The 12,648-nt window shown below is 40.0% G+C and overlaps 1 protein-coding gene and 1 long non-coding RNA gene across 3 annotated transcripts in view; one reads left to right on the top strand and one right to left on the bottom strand.

Moving 5' to 3' along the window:
• LOC124288358 overlaps positions 1-12,056 on the top strand; it is a 163,043-nt gene extending 150,987 nt beyond the window's left edge. Inside the window, exons 1-2 of one of the 2 annotated variants that reach the window (XM_046724870.1) lie at positions 10,467-10,956; positions 11,287-12,056. In XM_046724870.1, coding sequence (XP_046580826.1) covers positions 10,951-10,956; positions 11,287-11,967 — 687 coding nt within the window. In that variant the 5' untranslated portion in view covers positions 10,467-10,950 and the 3' untranslated portion in view covers positions 11,968-12,056. Of the gene's footprint in view, positions 1-10,466; positions 10,957-11,286 lie in introns of those variants that run through there. The other variant, XM_046724869.1, reaches the window with a different exon arrangement.
• Positions 509-1,362, bottom strand: LOC124288362. Its single transcript, XR_006901428.1, has 3 exons — positions 1,259-1,362; positions 970-1,013; positions 509-815 (listed from the first exon to the last, which is right to left on the bottom strand). It is a non-coding gene; the product is annotated as an uncharacterized LOC124288362 (long non-coding RNA).
• Positions 12,057-12,648: the final 592 nt, after the last annotated feature.

The following is a 12,648-nucleotide window of genomic DNA, read 5'->3' as shown; positions in this document are numbered from 1 at the left end:
TACAATGTTACACTGATTGATCTCTGCAGATTTATAATGATGAATGTCCACTGTCGGAAGTTTCTTGTATAAATTAATTGTATACACATATACATGATTGTTCTTATGTAAATTGTAGCTTTAGGTATTCATCTTGATTAAAATAATTGTATATACATTTATATCAATTTTGTAACTTTGCCCCCTTTCTTGTATCTACATGTATATAATATGTTTGATCTTCGGATGATCGTCTGGAGGAAATACAGACTCTCTCTCTGTCATAGGTAAGACAATACTCACTCTGAAGGAAGAGATATCACAGATTAGGGAAAAGACACATCACACTGTATTTTACTGTCAAAATAGGGAGATGCCCAGATCTCGTCCCGGCTACGTTTTCATCAATTTGGTGGGATATCCATAAAGTAACCGTTTATAAAGTAAAAACAGGAAAATTGATTGCGATCGTAAAATATCACTGGTGAAATCCAAATATTCTCAAAAGGGCTTGTCGATATATACAAAGTCACAGTTCGTGTGCTACTCATATTTTCAACAAGCAGCATGAAAAGAAAGTAGCAGATTTGAATCCACGGTAGACGAGAAAATTGTGGCTCCATAAAACGGAGCATTACGGAACAGTATTCAGTCGTAACAATATCAGGATTATAGGTGATTCAGAGACTGTGAATAATGCTGAGAACGTGTGGAATATTGCCCGCAAGGTAACACCAGGACTGCCATTATAATCTGTCACCACCACGTAACACCGGCACTCCCACTATAGTGTGTAACCTCCACGTAATACCGGGACTCCCATTATAATGTGTAACCTCCACGTAATACAAGGAAATCCCACTTTAATGTGTAACCTCCACCTAACACCAGGACTGCCATTATAATATGTAACCTCCACGTAACACCAGGACTATCGCTATAACGTGTAACCTCCACGTAACACAAGGACTGCCACTCATAAAGTGTAACCTCCACGTAACACCAGGACTGCCACTATAATTTGTAACCTCCACCTAGCACCAGGACTGCCACTATAAAGTGTAATCTCCACGTATCACCAGGACTGCCAATATACTGTGCAAACTCCACATAACACCAGGACTGCCACTAACATAGTGTGTAATCTCCACGTAACACTAGGACTGTGTAACCTCAACGTAACACGTAACTACCACAGGACTGCCACGTAACACAAGGACTGCCACTATAATGTGTAATCTCCACTGCAGGACTGCTACTATAGTGTGTAACCTCCAACGTAACACCAGGACTGCCACTATAAAGTGTAACCTCCACGTAACACCAGGACTGCCACTATAAAGTGTAACCTCCACGTAACACAAGGACTGCCACTATAATGTGTAACCTCCACGTAACACCAGGACTGCCACTATAGTGTGTAACCTCCACGTAACACAAGGACTACCACTATAAAGTGTAACCTCCACGTAACACAAGGACTGCCACTATAATGTGTAATCTCCACGTAACACCAGGACTGCCACTATAATGTGTCACCACCTCCACGTAACACAAGGACTGCAACTATAATGTGTAACCTCCACGTAATACCAGCACTGCAACTTTAATGTGTAACCTCCACGTAACACTAGGACTGCCACTATGGTGTGTAACCTCAACATAACACCAGGACTACGACTATAATGTGTAACCTCCACATAACACAAGGACTGCCACTAAAATGTGTAATCTCCACATAACACCAGGACTGCCACTCTAATATATAACCTCCACGTAACACCAGGACTGCCACTATAATGTGTCACCACCTCCACGTAACACAAGGACTGCCACTATAATGTGTAATCTCCACGTAACACCAGGACTGCCACTATAATGTGTAAACTCCACATAACACCAGGACTGCCACTATAATCTGTCACCTCCACGTAACATCAACACTCCCACTATAATGTGTAACCTCCACGTAATACCGGAACTGCCACTATAAAGTGTAAACACTACGTAACACCAGGATTGCCACTAAAAAGTGTAACCTCCACGTAATACCGGGACTGCCACTATAATGAGATAAATAATGCTGGCTTCTTTTCCGAAGTTGAGTATTCCCAGTTATATTTTGGAAGAAGTGTATATCTTAAGTTATGATAAAATGGGCACTTTATACAAAACTGGTACTCGGGTTCAATGTTTGGGACAATACAGAATGGACCTAATCTTTCTGATCTGGGAATATTCCACCTCCTGTCCGATTCAATGAATAACTCATGATTTGAACAACAAAGTCGGATGAAATTTGTAATGTAAACTTTCATTGTTACAGTGCCGAGTATATTTGACTAACTAAACTGATTATAAAGTTCTGTAAAAATTCAACTTCGCGAAACCCCATAAATCTGCACTTCAGCATTGCTGCTGTATATCAACACACCTTTCTTCAAACTGAAAAATAAGTAAAACACTATTTCCTACACCTTATTGTAACCAAACTTCACCAAAACCATAACTGAATAATAATGATTTAAGGTTTAATGCCCAACAACACTTGCCATTTTCAGCGTATCCATATTAAAAATTGTAGGACTGCTTCAAAATCACATTTCCGGCTTGCGACAGTAACCTTAACCAAAACTTTATTATTTTGACATGGTGAAAAACCTTCAATATTAGGTCTTCCTAAAATACCACGAGCCAACAACATTGGAGTACCTCTATTTAACGATAACATTAGGTCTGCCTAAAATACCACAAGCCAACAACATTGGAGTACCTCTATTTAAGGATAACATTAGGTCTACCTAAAATACCACAAGCCAACAACATTGGAGCACCTCTATTTTACGATAACATTAATTTACAAAATCTATCATGAATACCTTCACTATCAGACGTTAAAAACCGTTAGTGTTCACCATGGTTACGCTAAAATCTTCGCAACCAAAATACCTTTAACTTTCATTAATCTTTGCACTTAGTAAACCCACTTTGTATCTACCACCAAGACCGACACGGCTCAAACTGCAACGTCACGACTACTTTCCAAATGGACACACTTTGTTGGCGTACTTAGAAGCCTACAGCAGACCACGACATGTCACATCGTAAGTTTACAATGACAGTCATTGTGGCGGGGTGAAGGTTAGGTCAGGGTATAGATATTGTTACTTGGTGATAAACACTGTTTGGGGTGTACAGTTTGTAAGTATTTAGGACCTGTACCTTGCACGTAATGGCTAAGCTTGTATGAATAGCGGTTTACCCTATAGAATGCCTCTGCTTCATATATCGATTATTCATTCTGATAGTGCTATGCACAGGTTGCTTCAATACCATATGCTCCATAGAATTCTCACAACAAATATAAATTTACACAAATACAAAATAATAGAATCACCACTTTATACATTTCGTGATGTTGTAATAGAATCGATAATTCATCTACTATATGAATGCAAATTTGTCAAAAGGCTGTGGCAAGATCTACTATTTGAAATATAACCCTTAAACAATTACTCTTGGATTACTCACAATTTCATTTGTATTTTTACGAAAGAATTCATCTATTCTAGAAAAGTAGCAAACATTTTACCTTCTCTAGCTGGTCTGAAACCGAAATTAAATTACAATTACCAATAATTACATAAATTTAATGCCTATTCTCGCTGCAAATATGACGCTGTAGACTCATTTTGGTCGTCTTGCCACAATCTACTTATATAGATAATGGTTGTATTTGACTTGCTTTATACATTACAGACATGCCCACCTGTGCATGAAATGCTGTACCCAGATCAAAAAGAAATATAGTGATAAATTACTTATTCATATTACAATTGTTGATTTTTAATATTTCATTGTTGTTTGTTGGTTTGACTCTAATGCATTTTACGTTCAGAACTGATTACTGCCCCAACTTAAATCAAATAAAGCTAAATCTGGAAATTGACACGTATCACGTCATGCATGTATTATTATTACAATTGTTATGAACTCTCCATGGCAACAAGACAACAACCTGGTCCGAGTATTACCTTGACAACGTGGTTCAAGTGATAGCCACCGGTTGCACCAACCTTGCAGGCTGTAGTTCAGACCATCATGTAATCATTAATGGTTCGCGTCACGATATGGCTGAAATATTGCCGATGTGAGGATAAATATTAACTCCCTCACTCACTCAGACCATCATGTAATCATTATTTGTTCTCGTCACGATATGGCTGAAATATTGCCTATGTGAGGATAAATATTAACTCCCTCACTCACTCAGACCATCATGTAATCATTATTTGTTCTCGTCACAATATGGCTGAAATATTGCCGATGTGAGGATAAATATTAACTCCCTCACTCACTCAGACCATCATGTAATCATTATTTGTTCTCGTCACAATATGGCTGAAATATTGCCGATGTGAGGATAAATATTAACTCCCTCACTCACTCAGACCATCATGTAATCATTATTTGTTCTCGTCACAATATGGCTGAAATATTGCCGATGTGAGGATAAATATTAACTCCCTCACTCACTCAGACCATCATGTAATCATTATTTGTTCTCGTCACAATATGGCTGAAATATTGCCGATGTGAGGATAAATATTAACTCCCTCACTCACTCAGACCATCATGTAATCATTATTTGTTCTCGTCACAATATGGCTGAAATATTGCCGATGTGAGGATAAATATTAACTCCCTCACTCACTCAGACCATCATGCCCATCCAGTCAGGAATGAACTAACCAGTAATTATTATCCATGTTATTACTGACATCTTTGTGTGAACAAGACGAAGTCCAAGTAAAAGACTAGGTCTATGTAACAGTTTTAACTTTCCGATGGAAATGCGTGACATAACTGATAATATATAACTAATGTTTTTCTTCTATATTACAAATGTATGCAGGTTTCTATGTATATTTTTATGTCACTACAAAGCAAGCGATGTGATGGAATCAACACAAACCCGACAAACTTTATTCAGTAGGTATATTGAATTGTTGCAATTGACGTAATAACAATACGGCCATATGAAGGGAAGATAAGATAAGTTATATAAGATAAGATAAAGATGATTCTCTATTGTCCGTGGGGGAATTTGTAGACATCTGATTGAGCATAAATACATGTATATCAAATAAATACATAAAAACGTGATCATAATTACCTACAAATGTACAAAAGCATGACATTGGAGAACATTAAGAGTTACTCAACAAAGAAATTGACAATGGTACAAAAGACATTTTATGACGCTTGGATTTGCACGTCGGTACATTATATTGACGGCCAGAGGTTGAAAGTTCATAACATTCATGTATGACATGAGAGGGATCAGTAATGCTATTTGTAGCTAAATTTAGAGCCTTTCCTCCATGAAATTTATCTATTCTTTTACAGATACGATTAGTGAAGTTCTGTCCTTGTTTTATAATCTGGTTTAATTTCTTTTTATTACTGAGTGAAAGGGAGACGAACCAACACTGAATAGAGAACAGGAGGATGGATTGTAATTTTATAGAAAAGTAATACAAGTTGAGTCAACGTGAAAAGATCGAAGTTTGCTGAGGACATGAAGGCAGCGAGACTGCTGACACCTACTGTAAATGCCATCGTTATTTTGAGAGAAATTTAATACATTGTCAATAATAGTTCCAAGATAACTGCTAACTACTTCGACGGCATCACCAATGATAATGACAAGATTATTTGCTAATGTATTTCTTCGGAAATCAAAACTAATTTCCTTTGTTTTTGACTCATTAAGTTCCAAAATGTTTTCATTACACCACTTAATGAAAGCATTTATTTCTTCTGTGTATGTGTACTCATTGTCAAAGAGTAGACTGCTGATGGCTGTATCATCGGCGAACTTGAACCTAGGACAGTCGAGAACTTACACTGTCATTAGTGTACAGAGTGAAAAGTATTGGAGACAATACACATCCTAGTAGAGAACCTATTTTAACAGATACAGTCTGAAAACAAGCACTTTTCAGTTTGACATATTGGGATCTGTTAGATAGAAATGAGGCTATCCATTTAACTAGATAGGAACATGTGGCTAAATCTAAATCAATCCATTTGTCCAAAGATGAGTCTGAAAGGTGTTAAAGAAGGGTCATTAGGGTTCACCGTGTGTATACCAGTGTATTTAGTAGGTACATTGAATTGCTGTAACTGACGTCAGTAGTAATGGTAACACCCCCCCCCCCCCCATTACCCCTACATGCCACTACCCCTACAGCTTATAACAACATAGTTTACGGTCTGTTGCACTGTTAATTCACTGCCTGTTACCTATTCCACACAATGGACTAATCCACTTAAGAGACATAACAACACACAACTAAAAGGTTGAGAGAATGATTTTAATGAAAAGCGATCATCATTTGTCGTCATCAAGATTTTAATAAGAATTAACAATAATTCGTCATCATGATTCTTTGATGGACATTAACAATTAATTGATAACATTCAATGTTAACATAGTCATTTGTGTCAAGTGTTTCAGTCTATGAACATTCAGTGTTTCAATCTATCCCAGCTTAAGCAGATAGCCGACGGCGTCCAAGAACTGAAGAGATGATTTCTGTCCAAGCTCAAGCTGCTCCTTGAGTCTACACAGGAGATTGTCAATCTCCCTGAAGACTCGCTTTCTGCTTCTTGTCGCAGCACCAAAGTCCATTTGTGAAATCTTCACCCTCTCAGCATGTTCAGTTCTCCTAATGACTTCTACAAATCTGTATATGTTCGGATGCCTGTGTGGAATTTCACGGTTCAGTCGGTTGTGTCGTCGACCCAGGTTGTCACGATGTAATCGCTGAAGTCGACTGCTCTTGGGACGTCTGGAGTGTCGTCCATGGCTTCTACCCACGTGTCCTGGACCGTGTCTTGAGGGAGTAGAGGTAGTCCAGCTGCTCTCCTGATCCACTTGGTGACTTCGGGGTTTTGTAGGCAACAGCCAGTCCAAGATCCTTAACCTTCCTCCAAATGGCTTGACAGAAATGGAAGAAATAACCCTTCACGACGGCAGTTGGAAATTCAGTCTCTAAGGCATGGATTGCTGCTAACTCGAAGTCTGCCTGGATACAGGATGGGAAAATCGGCCTGTTGAGTCTCCGCTGAACTTCATCCTTGAGGAGTCTGAAGAGTCTGGAGTAGGTTGTCGTCTGACGGTCGGGGAGTAAGGCGAAGATGAGGGGATATGTGGTGGTCCCACGTCTGGCATGTATGATGTAGACTTGATTCCATAGTGCAGGGCAGGCAGTGAATGTTCCATCCATGTAGATGTTCTCGGCTGACTGCAAGGCCTGAATACTCTCTTGGGTGCCAAATGCCAGGATCTTGTCATCATCGCCGTCAGCAAACAGGAGGAATGGTCGACCATCTGCTGTCTGCGTCCAGGGATCTTGAAGGTCGACTTCTGATCTCATCTGTGGTAAGACAGGAATCGTCTTCTGGCGGTGGCGGTACAGGGCGCTGCACATGGATGGAAAGGATTCTTAGTGTGAAGATAACCGTCAAATAGGACTTGGGGGCTACCTCTCCGTGACATAACAAACTCAACATTGCGCAGACCAGCCATGTTGATGCCATGTTAGTTTGTTGACAACAGCTATATACTATACCGAACTATCTCAATTTACTTTCTCGTCTCACCTTCTAATTTCCCTCCACTTCTCAATAATACTGTGTATCTTTTATCATGGCACTAAAACAACTTAATTTCAACATTTAACAACCTACACATTATCCAATTTGTAAAATTGTTCTACTCAGTAGAGGTTTATCTTTCATCATGAAACTAAAACAACTTTTAGCTAATCACAAATTTCCTTGACACAAAACACTAAAGAACAGTTTAATCCCTCCCTTGATCTCATCTGTATACTCTATGCACTAATCTCTCTTTGGGTCAGTTCATTATGCCAGACAGGTAAATGCCGTGTGTCGTTTTAACTAATTGTAGGGGTACTGGGCTGTAGGGGTAGTGGCATGTAGGGGCTATGGGATACAACCGTAGTAATGTTTAAGTCCTCAGGAACCAGTTTTGCCCGACCCAGCCAGAGCAGATGTTGATTGGCTCATCCAAGTCACATGATCACCGTCAGGTACGACATAAACAGGACGTCACAGGCGAGGAAAGGAGGAATGAAACTGAGACTAGTTTCATTTTGCCAATTAATAATGGATTACGAGGACAATGCAGGAGCAAAGAGTTGTTAGAAGAGGATAATCCGGATTATGCGGATGAGAGAGCACCTAATGAGAATATGACAACAGATGACAGATTTTTATCAGTTGACCGATTTTAGCATTTTTTATACATCGTAAATTCATATAGCATACATTTTTTCACAGATTTTTACCTAAATGCAATAGGTGGGATGCTGAATCAGTAAACAATCTACAGTAGATTATCCGAGACGCTAATTAAGCCTAATCAGAATCTAACCTTCAAAGGAAACCGCAGGTCGGCGTCCTGAGACTAGTGGAAAATCGAAAGGTCGGCGTCCTGAGATGATACCAGGCGGACTGCAGTCGCTTCACAATAGGATGATATTCATGAATAACCATGGGCCATAAACTATCTCCGAATTAAGGATGAACATTGTAAACATTAACCTGTGCATCTGGCTGTACGGTCACACGGGAAAACATATTGAACATTGCTCAATTCAGATATTATGCAAGCCTGCGGGTTGCCTTGATTACCGCGCTCAGTCACGCGTGTCCTCATTGAGCTTTTCTTCACAGCACACTTGTGGTTCTGCGTTACAAAGCGATGGTATGTGTATTTTAAATTGGTCTTGCAATACACACAGGTAAGTAATCCTTGATGGTCTTCAACGTTGGCTTCCACGGGCAGCAGGCCAGAACATGCGTCACACAGGTAAAACATCTTGAACTGAACTGTAAGCAGTCTCAAAGGACATTGGCGCATGCGCAACAGATCACAAAAGCCTGAGGAGAGAGGGTTGGGGGCGGCAGGCTTGGTTGAGAGGCTGAGGAGAGTATTGTAAACATGAAACAGGTTGCTCACCACTAACATTTCTTTAGAGTGCTTCTGTCTCTCTCCAATTGAGGATGACTTTCATGGTGTTAAAATTTTACATGTTCTAATCAGTTTCTAAATGACATAGATATGTTTCTATCCATGTGTATTTTGAACCATTAATTTTTTAAAGTATCACGCTCTGAAGTAAAACTAAAACTGTATACGTATTTTAGTTTACACGGTTAAAGTCAAACCGTACAGTTTATTTGTCGTTACGTTACATTTAAAAGGAAAAGCTAGCATGAAATATCATTTAAACACCGGGTTCAACTATCCATGTCGGGACAGGGCTGAATAATTCAGCGCCTTCTTTACAAGGTGAGGTGAGGTGAAAATGGGTTTTACGTCGTGCTTGAGAATCTTTCGCTTATATGACGACGTGCTTGCGTGTGTATGTGTATGTGCGCCTGCTTGTATTAGCCCAGACGTAAGTTGGTTTTATAGTGCTAGCCCACTAAGATACCACGTCGCTGTGAAGCATGAATACCCCACTCAGACACATTATACTGAGTCGGAGCCGTCCAGTCCTTGTTGTACCCATTAATGCCGAGCGCCAAGCAGGGACCAACAAGTACTATATTTTATTGGCCCGGCCCGGCCCGACTTTTAGGCCATCCCTATTTTAACGTCTTTTGGTATGACGCGGTCGGGGATCGAAACCTAGACCTTCCGCTCTCCGGGCGGACGCCCCTAACCACTACACCATGGAGGCGGTCGATTTACACATGACTATCTGCTGAAAACGGATGGGTATGGACCCCCATGTGTGTCTCTTGCGATGAGGTTTTCACCATCAAGCATATTCTGTTTGAATGCGTGGACTTATCGTCTGCAAGGGACTCACATTATGATGCAACAAACCTAAAAGATCTGTTCTCCCACGTGAGCGCTCATCTCATAGTGAACTACCTGAGGGAAGTTGATCTATATCATAAATTGTAACTGCGAAATGTAACAACCATAAATTGTAACTATGAAACGTGACTAACAAATTGCCTGCCTTTAAATTTGATGCTATGACTTTCTTTGCTTTTAAATGACAATGTAATCAATATATGTCCTAGAAATAAAACTCATTCCGAGTATGTACTTAAAATGTTTACTAATGCAAACTTGTTCTCGTCACTATATGGCTGGAATAATGCAGATGTGACGTAAAGCCCAACTCAACTCAACTCAACTCTTTACAAATGGTTACCAATCGTTTCAAGTAGTACGTTCCGCCGAGCGAGGGTTATTTGAAATCCGGTTGCATTCAGCGTTATAGTCAATGCAGGGTGACATGACTACCTCGTCATTGCGCGCACCCTTTTGAACTAAACTGTTTATCTATTCATGACAGTATGCTATACATTATTTATTCATTACCCTATACTTTTGTTTTCTCAAGTCATGAAGGTTTTTTGCACGACTGCATTAAAACAACCACTTTTCATTCACCCTTTCCTCGCCTGTGACGTCCTGTTTATGTCGTACTTGACGGTGACCACGTGACTTGGATGAGCCAATCAACATCTGCTCTGGCTGGATGCGGCAAAACTGGTTCCTGAGGACTTAAACATTACTACTGACGTAATACAATGAAGTAGGGTCGGTAAGGTTCAGTGTGTGTATATCAGTGTTCACGCAGTCACTGTAATCACCGTACTTCAGGTATAGAAATGACGGTTATAGATTACAATCTTCATTTCCTGGAAGAGAAACCGAAAGTAGCCGTCCTGTTTCGTTTCAAGCCCATCAGTATAATCACGTTACGCCGTCACTGCCCCCGCAGTGCCCGACATGAAGCCACTAAGACAAGATACAGGGCACTTCGTCAAATGAATGACGTTAGCACATACTGCTACATCTAACGTTCATGACTACCCAGTGTATGTGTACCTTAACGAGCGGTTGGTCCAATGACTGTAAGTAAACTCTTCCTGGTTCATGTTTGTAAGTTGAGATGAACCGTGGTATCATGCTTCTAGTTAAACTGATAATAGTGAGGTCTTACATATCACAAGACGCCAGTCATGTTACAGGGCATTATATATTTTGTAGTTATAGTAGTGTCGTGGGAGACCAGCGGCTTATCTGTAACTCACACCAATATATTACACCTGCGTGCCGACATCTCATAAGCATTTTTAAGGCCTACATATAGACAATAAAAACGTCCACCACTCTTTGATAAATATGTTTGTAAGACACTAATAAAAATATTACCGGATGTACAACAACGTCTTGTGTTACAGGTGCCGATACCTCCTACCACAATGGACGGGTACCTGCGAGATAATGAAATACTCAGTGTATTCTGGAGCACAGGCCTTCCAACATGTGACAGGCCAAGGCTTGGGGTTGCCGTGTGTGTAGTTGGGAATATGCCATGGGAAGTCTTCTACTCTGAAAGGATGCCAGACAACTCCTGTATTCATGCTGAGTTGAAGCTGATTCGGACCTTGGAGTTCCTGTTTACGAACACGAATCTATTCCATACCGGTATGGGGCACAGGTTGAACATTAAGGTTTTCCAGAATTACAGCCCATGTTGGCACTGTGCCAGTCTGTACTGTCGTCTTCTACACATCCTCAGAAGACGCCACTTCAATATGTCTCTAAGTATTCATTTTGTCTCTTTGTACCAAATCTGCTGGGACGAAGCTGATTTCGAAAGTTCACCGGACTACTTGGACCGAGCAACTCATGACCAAAACGTCCAGGGATTACAGAACCTGAGGAACCAGGGTGTGATTCTGAGAACATTCACACACCAAACATGGACAGACCTGCGCTTAGTCCTCGGCATCCTTGGGCCATACATACATCCGGGATATCTGATGGGAGTTTCAGGGATTCCCGTAAATTCTCGGGGACGTGAATCAGCTGATAGGAATGCAAAGGATAGCCTTGGCAGAATATTAAGTAGAGTTTGAATGGACTTTGGAAGTGATACATGTAAGTGTTTCCCCATGGATCCAAAAAGGGCAGGGCGACAAAATTTCAAATAAAATTGTGGACTGTTTATCCCAGTTCTGGTCGCTACACACGTATGTTGCGACCAGAACTGGGATACGACCAGAACTGGGATAACTAATATGGAGAATTATACGTCTTACTGTCAACTATGTATTTAATCGACAAACAATTATTAAGATCAAAATCAGCTGCACAACTCGTGTCCTTTATTTTAACTACTGATCGCAAAAAATGCCAATGGCAGCGCTCCATAGTCGATGTCCGCCATAATAGCTAAATATAGCAGCGCAGAAAATGTAGAAACGTGAAACTGAAACGAAATAGAATTCATTTTCATACACTTTACTGTAATTACTCTACTAGCTTAAAAATAAGTGAGCGACCAATTAATGTTCCTGGTTGTGGATGCTGAATTTAGGTGTCAGGTGTTTTTCATTCATTTTTTATTCATAATGATTCATTCATTCCCAGAAATGGTTACTGCTCAACTTGAAATATGACTTTCTTGCAATATCTAATGATATTTTAAAATATAGCTAATTATTCCTTTTAACAATATATGTGTATGCCCACAAATAGAACCAGAAAATATATGATGTGAATGGTATTGGATTTTGAAAGATTCTATTGCACAAATC

This window comes from Haliotis rubra, unplaced genomic scaffold (assembly GCF_003918875.1).
Source record: "Haliotis rubra isolate DU_JTF1 unplaced genomic scaffold, ASM391887v1 Scf416, whole genome shotgun sequence".
Taxonomy (NCBI): Eukaryota; Metazoa; Mollusca; class Gastropoda; order Lepetellida; family Haliotidae; genus Haliotis; species Haliotis rubra.
Note: the sequence above shows the minus strand (reverse complement) of the source record. Positions and strands in the feature narration are given on the sequence as shown.